The 27,088-nt window shown below is 35.1% G+C and overlaps 1 protein-coding gene across 3 annotated transcripts; it reads right to left on the reverse strand.

The window, feature by feature from the left end:
- Nucleotides 1-7,258: 7,258 nt before the first annotated feature.
- ANXA1 (annexin A1) lies at nt 7,259-23,831 on the reverse strand. 3 transcript variants are annotated; one of them, XM_052701125.1, is made up of 13 exons: nt 23,697-23,831; nt 20,322-20,400; nt 18,154-18,247; nt 17,296-17,390; nt 15,461-15,574; nt 14,780-14,870; nt 13,606-13,685; nt 12,805-12,861; nt 11,392-11,485; nt 10,722-10,817; nt 9,943-10,001; nt 9,023-9,145; nt 7,259-7,646 (listed from the first exon to the last, which is right to left on the reverse strand). In XM_052701125.1, exons 2-13 carry the CDS (start codon nt 20,385-20,387, stop codon nt 7,587-7,589), a joined length of 1,029 nt encoding a protein of 342 aa, XP_052557085.1. In that variant the 5' UTR covers nt 20,388-20,400; nt 23,697-23,831; the 3' UTR covers nt 7,259-7,586. The 3 variants fall into 3 exon arrangements, with proteins under 3 accessions (XP_052557085.1, XP_052557087.1, XP_052557088.1); XM_052701127.1 differs by having other exon boundaries at nt 23,718-23,815; XM_052701128.1 differs by lacking the exon at nt 23,697-23,831 and adding an exon at nt 22,305-22,328.
- Between the last annotated feature and the right edge of the window lie 3,257 nt (nt 23,832-27,088).

Consider the following 27,088-nt stretch of genomic DNA (forward strand, 5'->3'; position numbering starts at 1 on the left):
AATATTCCTACTTTGTAAATCCATAACTATTCTAATAAAATAATGCCCTGTCAGTACCATATTTAATTTTACAATGGTAAACTCATACCATAGCAAAAACTAGTAATATTTTGACCCCCCCAAAAAAAAAGAAAAAAAGAAAATAGACTTAAAGGGCATCATAGAAAAGCAGGGTGTCCTTATAAATGCGTTTCCTATGAAAATGTAAGAACAAAATATGGAAGATTTCTAGGTGCCCCTGAAAATAAAACCTCATGATACACTGTAATTCTGTTCTGGAAGCATGCCCTAATGTATTTATTACCAAGTGGTCACTGAGTTAAATAATCTGGACAGATTACTAGAGGAATTCTATTTTTAGAGGTCCGTCTGGTATTGTGGCAATGGCAGCAGATTGGATTCCTATACCCTAGCTATGCAAAATGCATCAGTGTGCAAGAGAAAACTGCACTACATCGTCGCTGCAAAGTCAGGCTGACACCTCAAAACTTATATCCTAATTTATTTTTAAACATCTTTAATTTGTAATTAATTCACGAGAATTTATGTAATGATTAAGTTATGTACTTTATCTTTTGTTACCATGTTTAGTGGTAGGGGTACAGACAAATCCAGGACTGCAAAAGAGAATGCTCACTGTTTTAAGCAACACGTGCAAGGTAGAGATTTGTGGAGAGGAAAAAACAGACAATAAAAGGGGGGGAAAAAAATGTCAGAACAAAATAAATAAACAATAACCAGCAACAAAATACCGAATTTCCGGGTGAGGATGGGGGTGGATGTGAGCAGAAGGAGCGGGTGGAGGGAGGTTTAAAAAAGACTTTCTCCTGCAACTGCTAAGAGCTACACCTAGTGGTTTTAGGGAGTACAGACAGTATCACCCACATCCTAATGACAGGAAAGCATTTTGAATTCTGCGTGAAAGGGAAAGAACAAAAATATCCTCCTAGGTAGAACTATGCAATTACCAGCATAGATGCTACAGTGACGCTGACTCTTTTCTTATTTTCCTTCTCTTTTTATTTTTTTCAGTGTAATTTATGAAAACATCCCTATGAAGGCTGAGGAATCTTCATTGTTAAGTGTTTTGAATTGTATATCTGTAGTCTCATGAAATGCATTTCTGTATTTTCCTTATAAATATGTTATATATTCTAATTTTAAATAATAAATACAAAGTTCTAAAATTTACATGTTGTGGAGTGTGATTAAGAGGGTTTGAACAATTTTCCACATCTTTATATTTGAATTTGATAAAAGAATCAGATCTGGTTAGTGTACCATAAGAATAAAAAAGGGAAAAATAAAACAATTCAGAAATACCAGAAAAATAACCTGCCGTTTTCTAAAGGCTAACTATCATTTCTTTTAGACTTTGCAGAAACTAATAATATTTCCTTCAGTCAAACAAAGGAAAAATCTAATACTTTTTAGACAGTGCCACATGTTGATAATTTCAAAGAATGCAACACAAATTCTATTCCCTTAACCCTGAGCCTTTTCTGAAGAATAGTGCTTGCAAGAATAATGAATAATTTATGGAGGTTTTCACATCCACTTACATTTATGATTAAACTAGTCTGAAAAGGAAACAATCTGTTCATAAATCCGAAAAAAATCTACAACTTCATATTAACTGAAATGCAAAGCAACTAGAAAAATCTATCAAGCAAAATCATCTAGTCACTCTTACAGTTAAACATATATGACTCCATGACATAAATAAATAAATAAAGTGGATTCTTCAACCAACTGGCTTTGTTCTGTCTGTAAAATAATAAGAATAGCAGAAGAGCATTTTCAATTCAGTTGGATTTTTTTAATTCAGAGGTAGCTTCTCAAAAATCTTGCAAGAAATTTAAATTGCCAACAACTTAGGAGCCACATTCTATAGATTAGAATATGGCAAGAGATGGCAGAAAGAAAAGAAAACACTGCATTTTCTAATTAGAAAAAATTGAGCAGTAAGCAGTCCAAAATTTTTCTTTCAGTAAATTACATTCTTTGGCTATATGGAAAAATCAAATGGTAGCTTTTAATAATGGCTCACAATCATTTAATGTAGCCAGGAAGAAAGGACTAAGTAGTATTTGAAATAGATATAGTACATTTAATTGCAGATGCAGGTCATATAAATGCATATTAGAGAATACTAATTAACTGCAACTGTTCAGGATACCTATGTTAGTATCACAGTGAAAAATTTAATGAAAATCTCTGCAAATGATGGTCAAAGAATCAACAAGATTTCATTTCTTCTCGGTGATATACAGAAATAATCCAAAAATATCCTGATATATTGATGTGTAAAGAAAGCTAAGAAAATTATACTAAAGATATTCATGGAACTTTTTTTTGTTTGTTTAGCCTGAGGACAGGGTGAGAGAGCAAGGGCTGTTCAGCCTGGAGGAGAGGAGAGAATTCCAGATTCTATGACTATTCTTTGATAGGAAGAATGAAGGAGGTACTTTAAGCTATGGCAAGGCAATGCAGTGAAAAATTAAAGGACCTATATTCAAAGATATATTCCAATGATTTTACAGAAAAGAAATGTAAAATGAATGCAGAAAACATTTGACAACTTTTTTTTTGCTCACAATTTTTGAAATGAAAATGAAAGGAGCTTAAAATGGAAATAAACTTTTTACAGAGTGACAGAAAATGACTGAAAAAACAGTGACAGAAAAAAAAAAAGAAGAAATGGTTTTAAACTAAAGGAGGATTATATGTCAAGGGGGAATCTTTCACTGTGAGGGCTGTGAGGTGCTGAAGTAGGTGTCCCGAAAGAGCAGGATTTTCCTGGAGGTGATCAAGGTCATGATGGATGGAGCTTTGGGCAAATTGATCTAGTGACTGGCAACTCTGCCCACAGCAGCAAGTTGAAACTAGATGATCTTTAAAGGTGTCAGATCATACCAATCCAACCCAAATTGTTCTTTGAGTCTATGACTCCATGAAAAACCAACTGATGCCTTTGTCTCTCTACACAGGGCAAGCATATAGGGCAGCTTAGTGTAAGAATCCCTAATATTCTGTTACAGTAACTATTAGATGTTTGTTTTCGTTACAAGAGTTTTTCAAATCTGCTGAACAATAATCTCAAAAATATGTGCTCCCAGTGCCTTCTGTCTTTCACACAAGGTACGGAAAGCCAGGTAATAGGGCAAGCAATTGTCTCACAAGTGTGGAACACAGTTTAAACATTTTCCTTTTTCCTTCTTCAGATGTTGAATTACTGATAGACTGGCAACATGTTTAAAAATATTTTTATTGAGTGTTCTACTGGTTTCTTTGCCTTGCTGTTCTGGAAAACCTCTCCATAATTCTATTAACCAGAATCAGGTATTTCTATTATCTTTTCCCCAAATATTTCCACTTAAACCAGAGCCCTAAAATGAATAAATAAATAAATAAATAAATAAATAAATAAAATAAAAAAGGAAAATGAAAACATAAAAGTCCCATTTTCCATAATAAACTAATCTGGTTTGGGTCACTGTGACAGTGTCTGGGTATACACATCACTTGTGTGAGACTGAATTCCTGTTGTATTTATCCGTCATTGTTCTCATGTTACACACAGGGTGGCACCAGAGCTCAAAGTTTTGGAAATAACAGCAGAAAACTCCAGCTTTCTTTCCTAGCCTCTTGCAAATTTAACACTCAGGCCAAGTCGAAAGAATTACAAAATCATTCACAGTGAAAAAAGAAATGGGAGAATATATCTTAGCTGATGAAGGGGATGGATGAGCAAAAACCAGCAATGTTATAAACATGACATGTTTTACATGTTCAGTGCTTTTTATGAAGCAGTAATAAAATAATTGTCATGATCTGAAGGAATGTTTCTCCGGTACTTTCTAGCTTGAGTAAAAATCCTAGTCTTTTCAAAATTTTTTCCTATTCCTCACATCACTGGAGATGGAGCATGATTGTAGCTGGTTACTTTGAATCTGTGTTCTCAGCGCACTTTTATTCTTATAGGCAGACACTGTATGCTGTTGAGAAAATTTACGTTCTAGTTCTCCTGTTGTTTTTTTGTTGTTTGTTTTGATGGTCATTTAATTGTTATGACTTTTCTGTGTTTATTTGGTTTTTAATTGTTAGGGTTTTTTTCCTTCTCTTTTGTCCCACCTCCTTCCTACAAATAACTTAAATAATAATAATAATAATGTTTTACCATGCATTTCATTACGGCATTTCCTGTGACAAATTTATGGATATTTTCTCTTAATTTCAACTTTTACCTCTCCTTCATAAGCTTTAAATAGCTGGGCTACTTTTGGGCTACCATTTCCTTGAAAGTCTTAAGGAACACAAAAAGCCCACTGCTATTAAAATGCTAATGTATGTATTCCCAAGAGCACATCTGGCTACCTTCGACATGTAACAGTAATATCCCATGTTAACACTAGATTCTTTATTTTTGCAGTCTCTTGTGCATGACTTCCCCCCTTCAGAAGAATTATTATAGAATTCATACACTGTGCTTCACTAGCAGTTGTGTAAATGTCATTACGAGCAAGTTTTCACCCAAACATCTTGAGTACTCTACAGTTCTTTGCAGTCTGAATGCATTTGATATAGTGTGCAGGATGTTTTATTTGGTTTGAGAGAAGTTGCAGAGGAGTCAAAAACACCATTTTGCTTTCTCATCTTTTTTTTTTTTTTTTTTTTTCCTTTAACCAATACTTTATTTCTAGTATTGATTAGTAAAGTGGTGGCAGAAAACATGCAAGCAACCCTTGTTGGTAGAACTCTATGGACTAATCATACTCCCAAAATTCAATATAATTAGTAGGAACCTACTGAGTCCTTAGGATCTACGTTTCAAATTCGTTTGAAGACATTATATGTTAGATTTTGTCCTTTGCTAGATGTGAAAGCAAGAGCAACAACCTATCTCACCTATCTTCAGCATAAACTCATCTGCTTTTATAAATATTCAAATTAAAGTTACTTATATTTAGATCTTCACTTAATTTCCTCTTCTGATACTCTTAGTAATTTGCTTAGAAAACTCTCCCTTATATGTGCTGTCCATGTACTGCTCAATTGCTCTCTCTTTTCCCACTTGCTTGTGCATCATAGCTGCTTTCGACAGGGACTGCCTTTCTTATTACCAGGATATTACTTAAGCCCTTTGGTGTTACTTTAATGGGAACACTTATTTATTATTATTTTTTTAAATGAAATATAATTCCCCATCTCCCACTCTGGCCATCAGGAGGCCCTTTCACAATGAAATAATTGGTGTAATCAGTCTGTTTCACAAGTATTAACCTAATTTCTATATTTTTTAGTTTTGAAAAAAATTTTGAACTGTAAAGTTGGATGCAAATTTGCCCTGGAAATGAGAAGTAGCATCAATATATCATAAACAATGAAGACACTCGTGAACTGGCCATATGACAAGAGTGTTCTTTTAAAACTTTCCCTTTTTTAAAAAACTTTTGAATGTAATACTCCCACTGTACAGAAACTTGTGCCTTTTGGATGGACATCAAAGGCTAGAAGGATTTAACTGACTGCAGCAGTAGTTAACTTATGATTACTCATTGACATGCAACTACACAGACATACTGCAACTTCTCTTCAACAAAAACAGTATTTATGTTTGCAGAAATAGAACCAAGCAGAATATACTCAAAACAGTGCCACTCTTGCCTTTAGTAAGGATACGTGTAAAATTCTATTGAAATGTCTTACAATTAGGAGAAATGTTGGACAGTAGTAATATAATGTAATTATTTCCCTCAGTTCCCTTGATCTTCAAAACTCATATTCAGCTAGCAAGCACTCCTATTTGTAATGTGTTTGACTTCATACTATCGCCTCATTTGCACCAAATGAGAATATCAAGTGCTAGCTTGTTCATGTATTAAAGTTGAATAGAAATCAGGCTCTCAAAGAAGCATGCTACTCTTGAGGCCCATCTGAACTCTGCAAAACAAGAAAGAAAAAGCCCACTAAAGATATATACAAATTTTATATCAACTTAAGCTATATTATTTTTAAAGATACAATAGCTTTTTTGGTGTGCTTTTGCATCTTTTGACTTCTGTGGTGAACGTACATACCTCTTCAAAAGCAATTCTTTCCTATGTTGATGAAATCAGATTCTAAATTTCTGCACAGCTGAAACACCTCTCAATTTCAAAATTCTCCATGTATTGCGAAAAGAGTCTCTTGATCAGACCTACTAACTGGCTTCCTACAGGTTAATTAGTTATGACCTAACTACAACTACACATTTGCTCTCTTTTTTCAAGGGATGATGAATTCTCTGGACATAGGCCTCTTGAGAAAGGGAATCTTTTGCTAATGACATAATCAAAACATACAGAGTGGTTTGTTCTGCTTTTCTCTGGAGCTTGTGAGATAATAAGTGAGATCTCTTAAACACAATTTGTGTTTGTCTGCTTGTATGTTTTTCTGTTTTAGTTGACGATTATCATGTTTATTTCCCATAAACTACCTTTGACCTTATTCTCTCTTTCATTTATCCTATGAAGACAATAAGAATTATAACTAGACTTACCTGTAGTAGTTAACTACAGTTTCGGGCACACAGGTATATGTGTCTTCAAAAATAGATGGGGTAGTCAAAAAAAAAAAAGTCTGTCTCTGTGGAAGGCATGTCAGAATATTCTATCCAGATCTAGTCATTCTAATATTTTTTCTAGAATAAAATTTCAATTTTTGTAAATACACATTTCTATTATCCTAAATCATTCCAATGTGAAACTGACAGTGCTTGAAATGTTTATCACAGAACAGCCAGGCTGATATCCAATTTCCCAATATCTAAATCTGCTGTTGTTCAAAAGAATATTTGGAAGCCACCCTAAAGGAGACAACCAACATCTGTATGAAATGAAGAATCAACAAGCCTAATTCCACCAGTGCACGTGGGGTCTATAATTATCTCATTAGGGGTCTACAATCTGAACAGTAACACAAAAGAGAAAAATAGAGGTAATAAGAGCAAATTTTCTGTTTTGGAGATATTGTATAAGATCAAAGATAACATTCGCTCTTTCATGCTGTTAACATTTTTATCAACTCATTTTTAGTTAATTTTTAACATCTGGCTTCCATAAATCCTGGTTGAATGGACAGAAAAAGGTACAAATTCAGCTATACTCTGCTATTTTTACATTCTGTTTTGACTATTCAAACTATTTATTTATTTTTATTTCATGTTCACGTATGTAGACAAATTGATAGTAAATGAAGAAAAAAATGAATCTACAAGTAAATTTCACAGAGGTTAATTTTATTTTTTAAAGTTGTCTGATTTTCTTAGATGAAAACTTTATTCTTTCATGATTAATCAAGCAAATAGAAACTTAATGGCACTTGTTGAGTTTAGATAAATAGTAGTAAAAAGATATATTCATGCCATACAGAATACAGGTATTGAAAAATACATTCCAAGTTCCAGGTATTCTACATAAAAGCTGTATACTAAGAAGCATTCCGACGAAATCTCACTCTGTGAAGCCTGTAGTTTATATAGACAGCTGAGGCTAATACAAACACCTTCAGCCACAGAGCTGGGGTGCATCAGGAGAATGAGATGCTTATTTGTCACTTCCACATAAAGCCACCAGGATGGTTTCATAATCCCCTTTGAGTTCATCCTATCAAAGCACAATGGAGTACAATTGTTAGGATAATGGTCTCAAGAAAAATCAATTTCAGTACATTTACTAAATATATGACTTCATCTAAATAAATTCATCATTTTATAGCATGTATGTATAATCCACAGCATGTGCTTGAGCTGAGTACCTTCACTGAAACTGAATTATTCACATCCCAGACTGGAGTATGTGTAAACAAGACTGACAAAAAATAAAAATAAAAAAAACATCTCACGGCATAAATGAAAAAGAGAAATACACAAGACTTAACTGTCCAGAATGTTACGCTCTCTTTCATTACATAAAGTGAAAAAGCCTTCCTTGATCCAGTGATATCCAGTGTTAATTCATACTAAAATACTACACACAATGTTCATTCATACTAAATCCAGCATTCATCTGCACTAAAACACTATGCACATGGTGTCTATGATTATCTCAAACATACATTAATGGTCCGGTGATACTGGATTCACCAAAGAATCTCTTATTCAGCCATGAGAAATAGACAATTCACTGAAATTAGACATGCTATATTTTCTGAAGTTTGTATCTATCATACATGTACTTAAGTATTATATACTGCAGTCATCTTAGACCTCAAGCCACTTGGACACAATCACCATTTTGGTTGAGGTGCTTCATTGAAAATTATAGATAACACACAGTCATGGTAATAGAATAAAAATGGTCTTCATCATCTAAGTGAAAAAGAAGCTGACACTAGCTAAAATCAAGAAGGTATTTAGCACGTATAGAGACTGTTTCTGTTTCAGTCTAGACTTCTTTCTTAGTCATCTATTAGTCTCCACAAGAGTGCTCTGCAGGTTTAGCTTTCTTTTAGTACCTCACTTGCTTCAGTTTTCTAGGAAATAAATTGAGTGCTCTGTTTCCTCTAAGAACATACTTTAATCAGTTTATCTCGTTTCAACTAAGTAATCTGGAAAGGAGGACAAATAAACAGCAACTTAGCAAGGTATTTGCAGGAGTACTCAAACATGAAAAGTAAAGAGCCAGATGCATACAGCTATCTCACTGCTATCTCACAGCTGTAAGAGCAATTATCTCCACCCTCCCTTTAACATGCCTTGTCTGCCCAAGTCAGGAACATGACTTGGGCATGACGGGACATAGAGTGATCTTTCAACTATTAGTATCTAGTATAAAATAACCAAATATTATAAAACCAATTAGCTAAATATTATAGCTTTTGCAACAAAAATATTGCACCATGAAGTAAGTCAGTTCTACCAGCTTGTGGATCACTGAGAACATGAATTAATCAGCTGTGAATTGTTCAGATGACTGAAAAGCAGAATTAACAAATGTTACAGTTGTTTACCATTTTGTAGTTCACTCAAGAAAAAACGTACCATAATTGCTTGGCGAAGAGATATACCATACAGACTCTTATAATAGGCTTTGATCTCATTCAAGTCTACTTCATGGCGTGAAACCATGATTCTGATAAGCTGTTTGTGTCGTGTCCCACTTCCCTGTCGAAAATAATTAAACAAATAAACAAAAATTGATGTTATTTATGTCACTGAAATATTTTCCTTTTGTTTTTATCCTTTTTTGGGAATACTAAGATCCTATTTCTCTAAAATATCTAGTCCTCTCATATTCACCCTTCTGGTTCCTCTGTGGCCAAATTTTGACTCCACCCCGGGACTTTGTTTTAATTGCTTCCTAAAAATACACGTTTTTCATCATGTTTGCTGAAAACCAGGGACCACCTAGATTTCACTGTGGTGTATTTTTGTGGTGAGTCTTTTTTTTTGTATTTTAATCAACTGTTATTTTAATAATTCACCCAGTTTTTCATGGACCAAAGATGATCCTTATCAAATCACAAGAGTTTCATAAATTCCTGCATAATATACTGTTTCAAAAGCTACATGTGCTTTAGTCAGTTCAGGATCCAAAACTGTCAGATGTTTTCCAAAGTCTACGCTCTTAGTGGGTTTCCTTCCTGATCTGGAATTGCTTTCCTATTTCATTATCACCAATATTGTAGTGGTTACAAAAACATGAAAACATTCAGTTCTATTTCTGTCACAACGGAGTATAAGATATATGCAAGAATGGCCTTCCTGTTGGCAAATCAACAGTTCTTTCCACAGAAGGGCACCCAAATTTTGAAGGAGTGAAGTCAAGAGACAGAAATGCACTGGATTCTCTTCTGCAGACTCTTTTATCACACAAAGATTTTAGAGAATTCCAGCTCTATTTTATATTTTTTCATTCATAAAGCATGCTATAAATAAAATAAGTACTTTCTCAAGGTTACCTTCATTGCCAAGTGGAGTTTTTCAGCAAAGAAAGCTGGCTTGCTTGTGGCACACTTCACTGTAATGAGACAATGGGATTAATCATTTGTATTATTAATGTAGAAGGTATCAAAAGCAAAAATCTGAAAATAATTCTTAAAATATCTCAATGTTCCTGCTGGTATACACAGTTGACCTGTTTATTTTTTTCACTTGTCTTAAAAGTATGGGAGAAGTAGCAACTCCTTTCCTGTCTCTGCCCAGAAGGCAATTCAGTCACAGGAGAAAACTACTTAATGTAAAGGCAGAACTGTTTAGTTTGCTGTCACAAAATTAAGAAAGATGTTGCAGTTTTTACAAAGAAAAAACATGAAAACATTCAGGTCCTCTACAGCTAAGCTGTAGGTTATGACCTGATGTTTTCTAAGCCCTACACATCTGATACTAAGCGAGATCTGATTGTTTTTATCCAAAGTATGCTTTACTGTGATGCGAAAAACAAGTCAAGGGTCCGCTTTCTGATTTCATCCCTGGTCCAAGAACAACAGTAATTTAAGTGGCTCACATTACTGTTCATCAGGGTAATTCTAAGGGTCTTGATACGCACCTTTAACATGAACCTTATAATAATACTTTCTTGAAGAACACCATTAAAGAAAATATGTTTTTAATAAATATATATCATTAATGTCTTGCTTCTCAATGAAGATAAACAAAAATGGTGTTCCATTAGAATGAAGTAGAAGTTAGTTTTTCATAGAGTCAGTATACATAATAGATTATCTACAGAAGTACTTACCAAGGGCAGTCAGGCAGTTTTCAATATCACCTTTCAGCTCCAAATCAAGTACTTTGTTCATGTCATGCTTGCTGTATTTAGTATACTTCTGAAAGACTAAATGAGGGAAGAATACTCAGTGAGGAGTGATGAAAATACAGTTATTCTCTCTCAGTCTTTCCTTGTTATTCTGGCTACACTGCTATGGCAGTGAACATACATGACTGGTAGTAGGTCAACTTTATCATTTTCTTCAGCTGGCACAGTGTAAAGAAAAGCAGCTGATGGAGTCAACATGAAGAATGAACTACACTAGGGTGGAGGGTGTAGGGCTCATTTTCCCATTAACAGAAGAGGTGATACAGTTAATTCACTGGAGCCTGTAGAGTAAGGTGGTATCTTTACCAAGGGCGATTTGGCTTAATTTGGCAATTAAGCACGGTGTTTTTGGAACCCTGCCACACTGATTCATTGTCCTGATGGTCAGTAGTTTCGTGAGATTTCACAGTAATAATTATGTTAATGAAGTGGTACAACTCTTTACTAGTGTGAAAAGAATAGCAGAGTGACCAACTGCACCATTAGTTCAGCAAGCATAACCTTCATAGCAGTCATTCTAACATCTTGGAAATTTACATATCTTTTGTTCAAAACACAGTTCCTGTGAGGAAAAAAGTTTCATATATCCTACCCCTTCGAAGATGAGGGTAGCTTCTTGAAGTAAGAACAGTAATAAATACGTTAACATCCGTCCCTTTCCTTTTCTCTCCTGCTTCATATAAGGCCTGTCACACACACACATAAAAATTAAACTTAAAAAAAAAAAACAAAACTAAAATTGTAAACATCAGTAGAGTAAAATCAATTAGAAGTACTGTATTCCTGAGGCTACCAGCCAAATGGAGGTCACTTTTTGCAGTAGAAGACTCTAGTTCATAACAAGATGCACAACTCTACACAGCCTCAGGCTCTAGCTCTGTCAAGTGATACTTCATGTTTTGCTTACAGCATAGTAGTTCCAAGAGAGTATTATACAGATACAAATAATATTTTCAGACATCTTAGAACCACCTTCTAGCCTTTCTGGGTATGTTCTTTCCTTGAGTGAAGATATTTTTTTATGTATCATGATATATTACAGTCTGCTTGGAAATTTAGGACTAGCAGGGCTTTCCTCAGAGGAATAAAATTAGCTCTGATCAACTAGACAAACGTGAAAGAGAAGCCTATCCACTAGGTACTTCTTTTCTTTCCATGACCGACTTTAAAGTAAAGTAAGAATCAAACCCAGTAAATTTCCCCACCTATTCAAACCTTTCTAGAAGTGCTAATTAAATGCCTTTACAGTGCAACAAAAAAGATTTAACAAAATTCCCTGTAGGTGCTGGCAGTGAATCCTCTGGACTTCTCTGGAAATTTTACTGAACTTTGGATCTCGGAGTATGAGTTTACCAGCCTTTCATATGTGGGGCTGATGGCAAAACTACATCCCTCACATAGCAGGAATAAAAATAGCAGTTCTCACTGACCTTTTCCCTACTGGATTTAAAGTAATAATAATTTAAAGCCAATCTAGATTTAAACTGTAAGTGATGCAGGAATTTATAAGTGAAGGCTCAGGACAGGCTGTAAAGTTCAAAAACATATTAGCATAACTGTCATACTAAAAGCAGAAAAAAATAAGGGGAAAAATTGTTTACTTTAGAAATATTGAAAATGACTGAAAAATTTACAGTAGCTGATTCTTTACCTACCTAAATATACATTTTGACCCTCAATTGAAGAACCTTACTTATTTTAAACAACAAGCAAACAAAAAGATTAAGTCCATTTTCTGCTAATACTGACCTCTACCTTAAATGCTCTGTACGTTTTACACAAACTAGAAGAGGTTTTGCAACATTTCTGAAGTTGGTTATTAAAAGTTTCGTTTCACCTAGTAAATCTCATGAACTTTGGAAAATAGTATCTCCTTAGAAAATATTGCGACATAAGTGTTTGTCACGTCTGCATTGCACAAGAAGTGAAACAGAACATCCACAGCCAGGCAGAATTTGTAATAATATCAAGGAAAGAAGCTCTGCAGTGTGAATTGTAGTCTTACCCTGGCATCATTGTCAGTGAGATCATCGTTCACATAAGGATCTTCAGATCGGTCACCCTACACAAAAATAAGAAAATTCACTGTTAAAATAATTCTATTCAGTATTTTGGAATTCTGGTCTGCCATACTCATCAACAACATAATATAGAACTGCGGAAAGCTGCAGTTATGTTAGTTATTCTGCAGATAAGGTGACATTTTTGTTAATCAAACAGGGCTCACATTTCTGGGGCCATCAATAATGTGTTTCTGAAATCATACATTAGAATCCATTGACGTGAGAGTGCCTTAATGTGAAGTTACAATCTTTAAAGCTGTGTTATCTTCTCTGATAACCACTGAGTTATTTTTACTTCTTAGCTCCTGTGTTTCTTTTGAGCATCTATTCACAAAAAAATATCTGTCCATTTATTAGCTACCTGCAACTATCTCATGACAAGAAAAGCATTTTAACAGGTAGTAAGAAGGTTTCTCTCTCTATTTGTAAGCATTTATTCTTTTTATATTTCTAGTCAATTGACATTCTAATTTTTTTTCAAGTGCTAAATGACAGCAACCACTGAAAAATCTTAAACATAATTTAATAAGTTATAATAAACAACAAAGATAAGTTTCTTTAAAATATTTCTGAGAGAAATCTTATTGTATCTTGTTGAATAATCATTTCATATGGTTTATGCTATATAAGAAAAACAGTGCAAGGAAATAAATATTTCTTAAATTCTTATTTATTGCATGACTTTAACATAATCCTGACAAAATTACTGGTAATGTTGCTGAAAATATTTAAGTACAACATACCTTGGCTAGAATAACCAAAGCCTTTTGAAAGTCTCCAGATGTGTCAGAAATTATATCTTGTGTCAAATCTCTCTTCAGTACTGAAATCAAATGAAAAAAGAATTACAGTTTATTTTAAACTGTATCATTTATATTACTTTTTTTTCTCCATCTTCCCACTTAAGTATGCCCAATAGAACTGTAGTTTTTTCTTGTTTCATTTTGAGAGAATAGATATTTTTGTATATCGTCTTCTAAAAGCTGGGATATGCTGTGAAATTGGAGGCTAAACCCAAAATCTGTTCAAAAAGTCCTCATTAAAGCTTTAAAGGGTAGGCTCTTGCTTGTGAGATAGAGAGGAAAAATGAAAAAAAAAAATAGTAACCCAAAACCTTGAAACTTTGAAATTTGCCCCTCATTTTTATGTTTGGATGCTTTGTTCAGCACAAAACTCTTCTGAATAAAATCGAGCTATTATTCTAGGTTTCTAACTGAAACTGTTTGATTGGAAAAATTAGCTCATAATTACATAAAACATGAAGTAATTAAACAACATTGACAGATGGCAGTAAATAATACAAGACACGATATGTTTTAGCTACCTCTCTGAACATTTTCTGCCTTCAGTTCATAGGTTGCTCCTATCTTTCAAATTATATGTGTTGTTAATTCAGATCATTTTTGTCAAGTTCAGTAAGATGATCTTGAAACTAGATGATATTTAGGGTCCCTTTCAACCCAGGCCATTCTATGATAAGACCTTAATATGTCAGACAAGGCTTAGCGATGGGAAGAGGAACACTGGGATTTTCCTTGCGTCTTATAAAAGGCAACTAAATGCATGAACCATCCCAAGAAATACTCACAGTTCTAGCTGGAATCATAAATCATTTACTAATTTATTGAGATCTATGTAAGCCAGAATTCCCTTCCCACATTTCTCTCAGTCCTACATGAAGTTTTACTTGTCTCCTAAAACGTCAGCTCCTCGTTGAGAAGTTAGGTCGCTACAGAGTTTTGAGAAGATATGCATAACCTACTCTAGATTCTTTCAGTCCAGGAATTAAGTTTGCACAGATCTGTTCATTATGAGTACTTTCATAAATAAACACCAAAGACATGAATCATTATAGAACAGAGCTTGACCATCTTTCAGTCCTGCATACCATTATACTTCCTTGTTAATCTAAATTACCTTCTTTGTAGTATCTGCTGGCTTCTCTGATTTCTCTGTTGTTTCTTGATGCCAGAATCTCAATTAAAGTATCTTCATCAGTTCCAAGGCCCTGTTAAAAATGATTGAATTTTTAAAATATATTACTTAATGCAGAAAAGTAGTAATTCAGAAAAAAATATGATGGGAATCATGGACAAGATTTAAAGAACCCACACAGAACAAGACATACAAAGGAAAAACATTCATCTCATTTAGAACTCATTTTTTGGAATCTAATATCATGCTGATATCCAACAGAACTGCTGAAGTGACCAAGCACTGTACATAGAAGAAAAAAGTATAAAAACTATGATGAAAATGCCCCTTTCCCTTTCTTTTTTTTTTTTCTTAAGTAAGCACATATGTAGACACCATGACTTTGTAGCACTTCATCAGCAACCAATTTCAAATTTTCAGCAGGCAAAGAGAGCTCTTGCTCACAAAGGATCAACCAATCTCTTCCAATCTTGAAATTCAGCAGAGATGATTTTCTTGCTTCTAGTGATTGGCTGTGGATTACCAGTATCAATGTATTTTACAAAACAGGGGTGGAATTAATATTATACATAAGCTTATACAATATGCAGCCAATGGCACTTAAAGGATCTGAGAGTTATTTACTTCTCTTTAGTAAAACCTTCTCTCAACTTTTTGCCTTACCTTCATAGAGGCTCTTAATTCTTCAGCATCAAACTGAGCTGGAGTTTTGAGAAGAGCAACAACAACATCTTCCAAGTGGCTTTTCAGCACCTTTTTCAAGTCTTCTTCCAGACTCTATAAACAATAAGGAAGAAACTCTGCGTCTTGTTTTTAACTGTTAGAATTAACTACCTTCATAGCAGCTAGTATGTTGTGTTTTAGATTTTGGAGAAAGACAATGCTGACAACACAATATTTTAGATTTTGCTAAGCAATGTTTGCATTAAGTCAAGAATTTTTCAACTCCTCTTACTGCCCAGCCAGCAAAAAGTTTGGACATACACAAGAGTTCAAAAGGGTTCACAACCAAGGTAGCTGATCCAAATTTTTCAAAGGGATATCTTATACATCACATGAATCTTGGCATCATATTGAACAATAAAACTGGGGGGCAGTTAGTCATAGCATTGAGATTGCTGTTGGTCAGGGACTGGTTGTGTATTTGTTGGAAGTGGTGAGCAGTTGCATTTTGCATCACTTGATTTGTGTACTTTTTTAATAATACTGTTTTCCTTTTATCTTCACATTTCTGTCCTATTCAACTAAATTTATTGCAACCCACAAGTGCGATCCATTCTCAAATTTCCTCTCCAATCCTACTGAGGGAGGAGTGAGAAAAGAACTGTGTGCTGCTTATCTTCCTGTCAGGTTATGCCACAACACAATAAGTAGTCTGATCTGTGATAAATTTTAGTGTACATCATTATTTTATCCATGAGAAAGAATTAAAAACCACTTGAGTTTTCTGATTTGTCATCTTAATGTTAACTAAAGAGTCATGGTTTTCCAGCAAGTATTCACGACAGCTTTCAGCCATTGCCCATCACAGTGTGCTAGAATGGCTAAGGTTGACATGGCCATCTGAATCAACTCCCTTGCTCAAACACTGACATCCAGACCAGTTTGATAAGGAACATGTTCTGCTGGCTTTGGAAGATCTCCAAGGAGGTATAACAACCTATCTGGGAAACCTATTCCAGTTTGTACCCATTGACTCTTGTCCTGTTACTGAGCACTACTGAAAAGAGCTCGTCTCTGTCTTCTTTGCATCTTACATCCAGCCATATATGGACACTCTTTTTCTGAGTATTCTCTTTGCTAGACTCCAAAGTCCCAGCTCTCCAACTTTCTTCGTATATAAGAGATGCTTCATTCTCTTAATGATCTTAGTGACCTTACACTGGATTCTTTCTAGTATATCTAGGCCTTAGTTGTACTGCCACTTTCCAAGGAGCAAAGGTATATTAAATCCAATCTGCAAATGCAATTTCAATTTAGATGTATAGTTCTAACTGGAGGAAATTTTGTACAGGTAAAAAGGGAAGAGCAATTAAACTCTCTTGCAGAAATGTGCAGTAATTTTCAAGCTTCCAATTATAGGGATTATTGGTTTCACTATGCAGAAGCAGAAGCTCACTATTCCCTGCACTGTTCTCATCAGCATTGATGTATTTACTCCTTTCATTCCCTCTGCAGATTGTCCCCCAAGTGTTAGTAAACATATTCATTTGCTCTGATTTTGCAGTATAAGAAATCCTTTGAAAATTTCAAAACTTAGAGATCCAGAAGTTTAAAATTTATCCTTTAATTTCAAAAGGATTGCCACTACATTCAAAGAATTATCAGTGACAATATTGTCACAGGATTACTATCGCTGCTACAGTTTTAATGAACTACAGAAGACAGTATCACTGCAATCTTTTGTTCTACAAAGAAAAAGCTGTTTATACCATAAATGCCAGGAACGATATTGCTATTCCTCATGCACATTTAAGCTCAACTTTGGTATACTATACCTTTCCTTTTGCCTGTTGATAGGCAGCTTTGATCTGCTGACGTTGAGCATTTGTTCTTTTAGTCAAGATGTCAATGATGGTGGCTTCATCCACACCTACAAATTATCAAACACTATAATGACTACCAGATTAGAGACGTTATAGTGTATCATTTAATCAAATAATAGTTGTACTATTTGTACTGTGTCACATTTTGATTGCTTGACACAGCAAAGTTTAACCAAAAGGAAAACTGTACTCATCTATTGAATTACAAGAGATGCAATGAAGAAAAAAGGTTGATTACCATAGAACTCGTAAGTCTATGTTTTCACAATTTAATATGAAAAGTCTGAAAGTGATCCGAGGGCGAAACTAAACATAAATATATAAATAAATAATAGAATTAGACAGCATACTCATTTAACCTCAGGAAGCTAACTGAAAAAGTTTTCAAAGCACAGTTAAAGTGTTAAACATTAACTTCATTAATGAGAAGAATGTAATAGAAACACACACTGCATAATAAAGTAACGTGGGCATATCCACTGCCTTGAATGGATTCCACAGAAATCAAATTTAAAAAAGACTTACTATGGTATGGTATCTTTGTTATTTTAATATTCTTCAGAAATTAAATTCAGGAAATTCATGAACTTTAACATAGTATTAAGACCTGAAACTGTAATTCAATGTCAGACTATCCAAGAGCAGAGATTTTTTTACCAGGTGACCTAATTAAATGTCTAGCTGAGCTTTTAAAAGTTGAGTCACCTATGCTGCTTTCCATTCCATGTGGCTCTGATATTTTATTCTGAACTATTCTCTACATTTTCTAAGAATCCTAATGTAGCTTACTTAAGTCTTTACTCCTCTTACCCTTTACAGTAATAGCTTTGTCCAAAGCAGAAACATCAGCTGAAGGATCAAAGTTTGGGTATGAATGTACTGCAGAGCCACCTTTTGAACTTTTCTACAAAACAAACAACAATTAAAAAAAAGCTAATTTAAAAGAATACTTATGCAAAGAAACATTTCTATGTGCCTTAATTAGCCTACCTCAGGGACTTTGGAACTGCTTACCTAGGACTATAAAGGAAAAAACTGAGCTTTCTAAAGGTAGCAAAATAAATCCAATATGGTATGAGCACTGGATTTGCCCCCCCCCCCCCCCCCCCCCACTCCACTTCACAACTCCCATGATAATGCAATTATATTAATTTTAAAGTCCATAAAATGACAATTAAATTCTATAGCTGCTCTCAGCAAAGCTCTACTAATTTTCTTACTCACTGTATGCAAATTGACTCTACATCATATTAAGTGATTTCTCAATTGATTCACATATCATAGTCTACAAGCACTGCTTGCATGCATGATCTTGAAGAAAAGTTCTGGCTCTCATCCTACAAGGAAGTGGAGATTTTTTTGAGGCACGAGATATAAATAACCCTTTCTTTATAGGCATTAGGTATTGGCTGACTATGGTGAATCCATACCTAGATGCTAGACACTCCCTAGATAATGCCTAAGGGACTCTGGAAATAACTAGGGATGATAAATTCCACTATATGATCAATTTCATGGCTTGCCCCAACATTAATAGACACATTGCTAGTAGGGCATGTAAACTCAATAGCACTATCTAAACAATTGTACTCATTACTTTGTGCAAAAAATATATAATGTCCTGAAATCCTTGGGTGAAATATGAAATAAATTTCTCTTTTATACAAAATCTGTAGTGATTTTTTACAACAAAAGTGAAGTTCAGCTAAATGTTTTTTTTTAGAATCAGCTGCAACATTTTATCTTATCTTCAAGAACTTTTTATTTTATTTTTTTTTTAAGAAGTCCTATGCAAGTTCAGGACTTGGCAAGCCTTAGGGATACACACTTTACGTACATGGCACTTTACATACAGAGTGCTGATTTTTTGTACACCTGAAATGACAGAGTTAAATGTTCAAAACAGAAATTTTATTAGATTAAATTTATGCTATGACTGCATACTTAGCATGGCAAGCCAAGAGAAATGAATGCAGTACATATTTCCCAAACAGGCTAGGTTAGTTTTTCTATATTGATATCCATGACAAATATATCAACTACCCAAGCAAAAACCTTCTGTAATCTCCAGTATGAGAATGACTCAGGGCTCTGTGAGAGCATGCATTAAACAATGGTAGAGGCAAAATTTTGTGTACAAAATACAGCCCAGGTAAAATCAGAAAAATCAGAAATTGGGAAATCCATGAAGATCTATATCACAAAACATTATTTACTGAAAATCACTTCCGCATTCTATTTTTTTCAAGATGAAAATTGCTTTAAAGTTTGCCTGTGGCTTCATGGCATGCCACATTGCTGACGCTCATTTGGGTGACGGCAGGCTGGAGAGCAGTGGAAAGGGATCTGAGAAATACTCTCCACATCCTCCTACTGCAACAGTTCTCCTTTACTCATCACCATAAGTATTCCTTCTCATCAGGATCAGGACTGATCATCTGAGATGTTTAACCACATACAGTGATCTCTCCCACCCACATGGCAGTGAGACATGTAGTAATGTTTTTGCTTCCTCCTTTACGTTCCACAGCTCCAAGAACTGGCATCCTGTATTTCAGTCTAAGCATACATATCTTTCTCATGTATGTCATCACAACAGGCTGTTACACGTTCACATGCTATACAGGAGATTACTGCTTTAAAGAGGATAACTTGAATGAATCAATGACTGGCCACTAGAAATGACAGTTCCATTACAGTATCTAGTTCCACTTTTAAATTGATTTGTACAAATGAAGGCATTTTTTTAAATCTGATAGCAGATTTATTAAATTATTAAATTATATTAGATAGCAGATTTATTAAATTATTAAATTATATTAGATTATAGGATGCAAACAAATTGGCTTCCAGTTCTAAACAGATGGAACTTTGCCACTGCTTTTCCTTCCTTATGCGTATGGAAGATGGCCAGTTTCATATGGCTTTAAGACACTTCTAAAAGCACAAGTAAATAAGTATATGATGATAACACTTACAATACATTCCTGCTCCTGGTTATCCATGAACCATGCCTGCTTCAGAAATTCTGATACCATAGCCATGTTGATAGAGTCTCTGAGGAGAAGAGATGCATCAAATTACAAAAATTACAAAACATTTTTCATCATTTTCATCACCAGTGGAAATCAAGATTTGCCACTCATAAAAACTTTTCTCTTAAACTGTGGCATGCAGGGTTTTGTTTCCCAAGTAGTAACTGGCTATTGGAAGGTGATAACTTTTGCTTACACTTAGCAGGTTGACACTGTGTTTGGCAACTGACTGGTCAATTGAACACACTTATGATACTTCCAGAAATTTTGAATTAAAAATAGAAAAGTAATTTATATTATAGCGATATCTAAGCACTGATTTTCAAAGGAATGTTACCAGAAGCAAATTAAACCTCTGTCTTTCCCCACTTGTTAATGTATTAAAATGTTCTTTTATTTTTCTAACTTTTTGAATCTGTTAAAATTCAGTGTTAAACAACTATTTCTGTTGTTTATTGACTTTGGAGGCCTTGTATGTTGTATTAAGGTAAAATATTTTCTCTTGTTAAGTATTCTCTCATGTACTTTCTTAAAATATCTCCTTCTTAAGAAAGATAAGTAGAAATAATCTCACATACACTATCACATACACTGTTCCTGATTTCTAATGGACTGCCTTCAATTTTTACAGAATAGATTGTTAATCCTTTAAAAAGGAAAAAAAAAATTTCACCACTTAAAAATGAGTCCAGAATTCCATGGCAATATGACTTGACACTGACCAATGAAAAGTATTGAATACAATGACCTCATTGTGAAGAATCTCTATTCTAGGAAAATCATTGATGAAACACTTTAAATATAATGAAGGTCTTAGGGCACAGATAACATAGAATGTATACAAAATTATGAAGAAAAAAAAAAAAGGATGTTTACACTGCAAACACACGTGTGTTATTTATGTCCTGTGATCAACATAAAGGTGATTGAGTCACTTAAAGCAACAAATTCCTAGGACCATGAAATGTGGCTGTAACCTAGTTCTCTCTTTCCTTACTGCAAAACCACAAAATTTACTTCCAGACTCAGCTGCTGCCAACATGCAGCTAGTCACAGTTTCCCTCCAGCTCAGCTCCACCCTTTTCTCCTTTTCCCAAGATAGGATCAGCCTATATTTCCTCTTGCCCAGAAAACTCACGATTTTGTGCCCTTACCTCCACCTTGAGGGAATAAATTCATCTCTGCCTATGCTGCTTAAAAACAAGAAGCTGGCTCTGAATCTATGTTATCTAAAGCAGGTGTCATTCGGGCAAATGATTGGAATACAGTGTGAGTTGTGAAGAACAACTTTTATGAATGTCACTTCTGAAAGATCAGAAAAGCATTCTTATGAAATTCTTCAAAACTTTTTATCAAGATTGTGGAGAATCCTTTATTACCATTGTATTGACAGCACAAGTAGATGGTCAGATGAAGTACTGTAGTGTTTCATCACAGAATCACAGAGTCACAGAGTCATAGAATCACAGAATCACAGAATCACAGGGTTGGAAGTGACCTCAAGGAGCTCATGTTCTGTTGCATTTTATAAAAAACATATATAAAGATCACATGCAGAAGGTTGAAACTATTCTAAAGCTGTCATCATTCTGTGTTGAGTCCAGTGGATCAGCAGTGACATGTATGGGTATATCTGCAACTAATAGACCCACTTTTTATCCCTGTTTAAAGCTACAAAACAAAGATTCACAACACCAGATCTAAGAACGGTTTGAAACCAAAACTTCATTTTGGTTGGTAGAATAACACCTCTCAGAAATAAAGTTGGTGGAGCTGGCTCCAGGAAGAGCTGCTGTTATCTATGTTTCTGCTTGCCCACTGCACTGCTCTAGAGGTTTTGCACCTTCTGGGGATAATTAAAAGGAAAGCCTACTAGCCTACGCTAAATTGGGTTTCTCAAGCCTCTCACCTATTATGGCTGCTAACCTGTTATGTAGAGCCTAGGTTCATCAGGGATACATTCAAATTACTATTTTAAGTTAGTATGAAGAAGGTCTGGAAGAACTGATTTTTTGCTGTATCTTCTTCTCGTTCATTCTTAAACTCACACCAAAGTCTATGAAAATAGAAAATGAAAATATGTGTATTATCTTCAGAGATATGCAAAGATGAGTTACTGTGGAAAACCAGGATATTCCACAAGAAACATCTTTTCAGAGTTAGTCTGTTTAATTACTCTGTTTAATGAAACACAGTCCAGTTTACATCTCCCACTTCCCAGGCTGGAAACCATGAACATCTCACTTGAGAGGAAAGAAGATTGTGGATTTATAATTTCTCAGTTTGAAAAAAAAATAGTAATGGTTTTCATGCATTTTATCATTCCTAATTTGAATGGTCAATGTACAACTAGACCAAAAAATGAGAGATCCAGACCTGAAAACTCCTGCTGTTCTTCACAGTCATCATTGAAATGTTTTTTTTCAGTTTTTTCTCAGTACCCAGAGTTGGACATATTCCAGTTTTTAGAGGTTTTGATAAAATACACAGCATTTGTTGAAAATATTTTAAGACATGCTTTTGCATTTTTCCTTCAGATAAAGCTATGTGTCAAACTACACCACTTCTCTAATCTTATTTGACTATAAGAGACATATAATCCCTAGTTACTGTCCAATGGTAGTTCCCAGGATCTTGATATAAATTCAAGTTATCAAATTCTATCAGAAAAGCAGGCAGTAGATATAACACAATTTCCTTTGCAGTGGAAAAGTCTAGTGAATACAAATAATACACGAGTGAGAAGAACAACCTCATTTTGGAAAACTCAGTGGAAAGTGTTAGCAGAACAAGCCCCAAATGATGCATCCCTTACATACGTGGCATTTGCCTAAATTATGAACTGTAAATACAGAGTTCTTCTCTCAGAGATCCTTTGCCTCATTTTCACTCTGAGGAAAGATTCCTTTACTGTCCCAAAGCAGCAAACTGTTGTTGAAGCAATAGCAGCTGCTTCTGAAGTTACCATACAAAGCACATCTTTTTCCAGCAATCTCAGTTTTGCTGCACAGAAAGCATAAGAAATAGCCTAATCTAAATAACTTTAATTTTAATCATTTAAGCTGCTCAGCTTTGTTTTTTTAAGGAGGGAAGAAAATAAAAACAAACAGTAAGAACAAAAACAGTGATTATCCAAGATCTCCTCTGCAGATAAAATATTTTAAAATGAAAAGAATTTCTTCTGGTCACACCCATTTTTTTTCTGTGCCAGCAGATCCAACCTACAGAAAATTGCACCAGGCCTCTTGAAAAACATACTGGATAGTTCTTAAAGTCTGTCAGGTCTACAAACAGCAGTAAAGAACTACAAAAACCTACCTTTCTCCTCACAGGTATTACTTTTCAGAACAGCGAAGCCCGGATAAGAAAGCAGGCGGATAGTGAGGCTTTTATTGTGCCATGCAGGAAACCCCACCTAGCAACCAGAATTGTTTCTACAGCCCCAGCAACTGGCTGGTTTTTCCTAGCAGCTAAATCTGTTTGCTGTCCAAAACAGGGAACCACACACAAAAAAAGTCATTGCGAAACTATGTGCTGGAGAAAGCAGGAAGAGAAGGGAAAGCTCATTGGCAGCTTTTCTCTCCTGCCTTGGCCAAATCCCTCACTGTAGCAATCGACTTAAATCTTCCTGTATCATAAGAGAGAAAAAAAATCAGTTGAATTACATTTTTGCCATGTCTGAAACAATTTTGAAGTTTCCTCTGAGGAACTTTAAGGAAAAAAATAAAAACGAGAAGAATCATTATAGGTTTAACTCTCTTCCAAACTCCAGTGACTACTAGTTCTGCTTTTTCTGTCCATGAACTGAGGACAGAAGTATTCCAAGAGCAAGATACTTCTGAAACTGAATAATCATACAGGATATCGAAATAACTTTGTTGTTGTTGTTTTGTTGTTGTTTTCATTTTATGCAAAGAAAACACTTAGAACCAGGCAGGCTTAACAGAAAAGCAGTAATTTAGACTTACGTAATTAAAATTTGTTGTAATACTCAGAAGTTCAAAGTGTAAAAGGTTTGCAAAAGACAGGTGAGTTTGCAGCCTGCCAGAAGCGGTTTTCTGCAAGCACTTCCTCGCCCTGCTAGCCCAACACATCTTCCAGAGCACGTCCTGCACAACACCGTGTGATGTATCACTAACATCTCAGGTTGGCTCAAAGCATCATGCCAGTGAAGAAACACCAGTTCCTGAAACAGAAATGTGTGTAGCTGTATGTTTGGCTTCCTAAATGCCTATTGCTTTGCTTTCTGCTGATCAGAATCTGCTGAAATATGCTAATAACTTCAAAATGAGGTTGTGCGGCTGATATTGAGAAACATGCATGAGGAGAAGGAAGGGGAGCAGATTTGGGTGATGAAAGGGATACCTGCCAATTTCTTAAATGAACTACTTCATTGCAAATTTTTCTTAAATCACACATATAGTACATCAAGCACAAGCCTTGCTTTGCTTAATATAATGCTACCTAGCTTTGTAGAAACTGTAAGAGCCCTGGAGGAGTTTGATTGCCAGGCCTCTGTCAGCTAAGGATCAGTGAAGCCACTTGGAGCAGGCCATAGCCCATGTAGTACTGTCAGAGGTGGTGCTCAGTCCCAGTCCAAGAAACTGCACCCTTGGACTTGACGTGGCCTCAACCACCAGCCTGGCTCCTCGCATCCCTGTGTCCATCTCCATCCCCAGGGAGATGCATAGTGCCCAGGGATGGGGCTGGCCTCATGTCTGACAGGGTAGTAGGACAGAATAAGCTCCCAGATCCTTCCCTGGCATCTGCATGGAGAGCCACCAGCCCTCATAAGACCCCACATTCCCAAATCTCTGATAAGAGCTTGAACTTTTTTTTTCCTCCAAAATTCACGTATTATTTGACAAGGGTATTTCAGACATTTTCAGTATACTGAATAATTGAGGGCTTTAGGAGTTGACAGTGATACTGTGAACAAGCTGTCTAGTTGCTTTCCATTTTGTTTATTTATTTATGAACTGTGAAGGACAGATTATTCCTGCTCTCCTGACCTTCCTGTCAGTATTAAGCTGACAGTCTTACTTCACTCATTTTGTATGTTTACAGAGTTTACAGTCTTTTTATCAAGGGAACATTTGCCTTTTCTATCACTAAACATTTATAATTGCGAAGTTTAAATTGAAAAGCTGGAAATCTGTGTGTATTCTGGGTATTCCTAACTAAGTTTTCTGAAATACTGAAATAATATAAAGAAAAACAGTTTACACAGGCTCAGAGCTTCCTTGTAAATTAATGGCATTTTCTGAGTAAAGAAATAAAGACAGAAACATTTACTCCAAGTCTGAAAGAGAAGGAAATAATGTGTCACAAGTATGTAGTAAGACATTCCTCCCAGGCTGACTTTGTTTTCTAAAACTCTTTCTTAATAATCAGACTATTGTTCCATTTTCACTGCAGCATTTTAACACGTTTTCTACTCTACTGTCTATCAGGCCTGTGTTTCTACTTTCAGACTGATCTGACATGAAGATATTTCACTTCAGTTCTTTTCAGGAGCTGGTTGCATGTGCTTTTTCTACATTTTTAAAGGGTGGAGATGTTGAGTCATCTTCTTCCTGAAGCTGAAGTGAGTCACCATCTGATAGCTAGAAACCTTAATTGTACAAAATGCTTACCCCTGAAAAAAATGCAGCTTAACCAGAGGAAGTTTTAGCATGCACTGTTTAGTCTTTAATAGAAAACCCACCACTTGTTTCACAGAGTTGTAATTGTGCAGATACTCAGGATCTGGTATTCCTTTTCCAGAAGTAGCAAAGCATGCAGCTACTGTCACTCTGTAAGAGAGATTAAAAAAAAACATTTTTCTTTGTTGTTAAACTTAGTATGACAGATCTTAAATGCTGCAATTATCACTATTTTGTTATAATAGTCAATCTAATGTGGAATACAGTTCCTGCTGAGAGAAAAAGAAATGTATGCTCTATGTAGTAAAAATAGAAAATAGTCAGGTTTCATAATCTGCTGTGTTCAGATTTACCAAAAATTCATCCTGAGGCTGACTCAAGTGAGCAGATAGAATTGCCCCAAGTTTTTCATACTACACAAGATGATAGCACAATGATTCAATAATTTAGTTGAAGATGGAGACAGGAGCAACAGTCCTTATATCTATCCCAGTGAGCAACACTGAACCTTCTCTAATTCTGTGACTATTCTTACAGGGAATTCTTTAAAGAGGAATTAAGGTTGGGAGTGTTTGGGAAAGGAACATTCTACCTGTGTTCAGACAAATGACTTCATTTTACTAGCGACCTTCAGATTAACCACAATAACATTAAGTGAAAACTGACGCTAGCAAACTGAATTGTTCTGAATTAAAATTGTATTTTCCTGCAAGAACTAAGTCAGACAACAGAAGATAAAACATAGATCTCTGCCTGTTTTCCACCAGATCAATCATTCCTTTGTGCAAGTTGAGGACAAGACAGAGTCACCTGGAATCTACCTCTCACATATTTTGCACCTTGTGATTTTAATTCATCCTTACTGGTGTTTACCTGCATCCTGTGAAACTGAAGAGAAAAATATCACTCACTACCTTAGACAGCAAGGCCCTTCAGGGCAACCAGCTTTACTCAGATTTCAACTAAAAGTAGTATAGATTATATGCATTCAAAAACATATAGTATTGTTAGCAGTCCTACTGAAGGCAACAGTACTTTCAACAAGGCATTCTAGTGATTCTAGTG

This window comes from Tympanuchus pallidicinctus, unplaced genomic scaffold, assembly GCF_026119805.1.
Source record: "Tympanuchus pallidicinctus isolate F22 unplaced genomic scaffold, pur_lepc_1.0 scaffold4, whole genome shotgun sequence".
Lineage (NCBI taxonomy): Eukaryota > Metazoa > Chordata > Aves > Galliformes > Phasianidae > Tympanuchus > Tympanuchus pallidicinctus.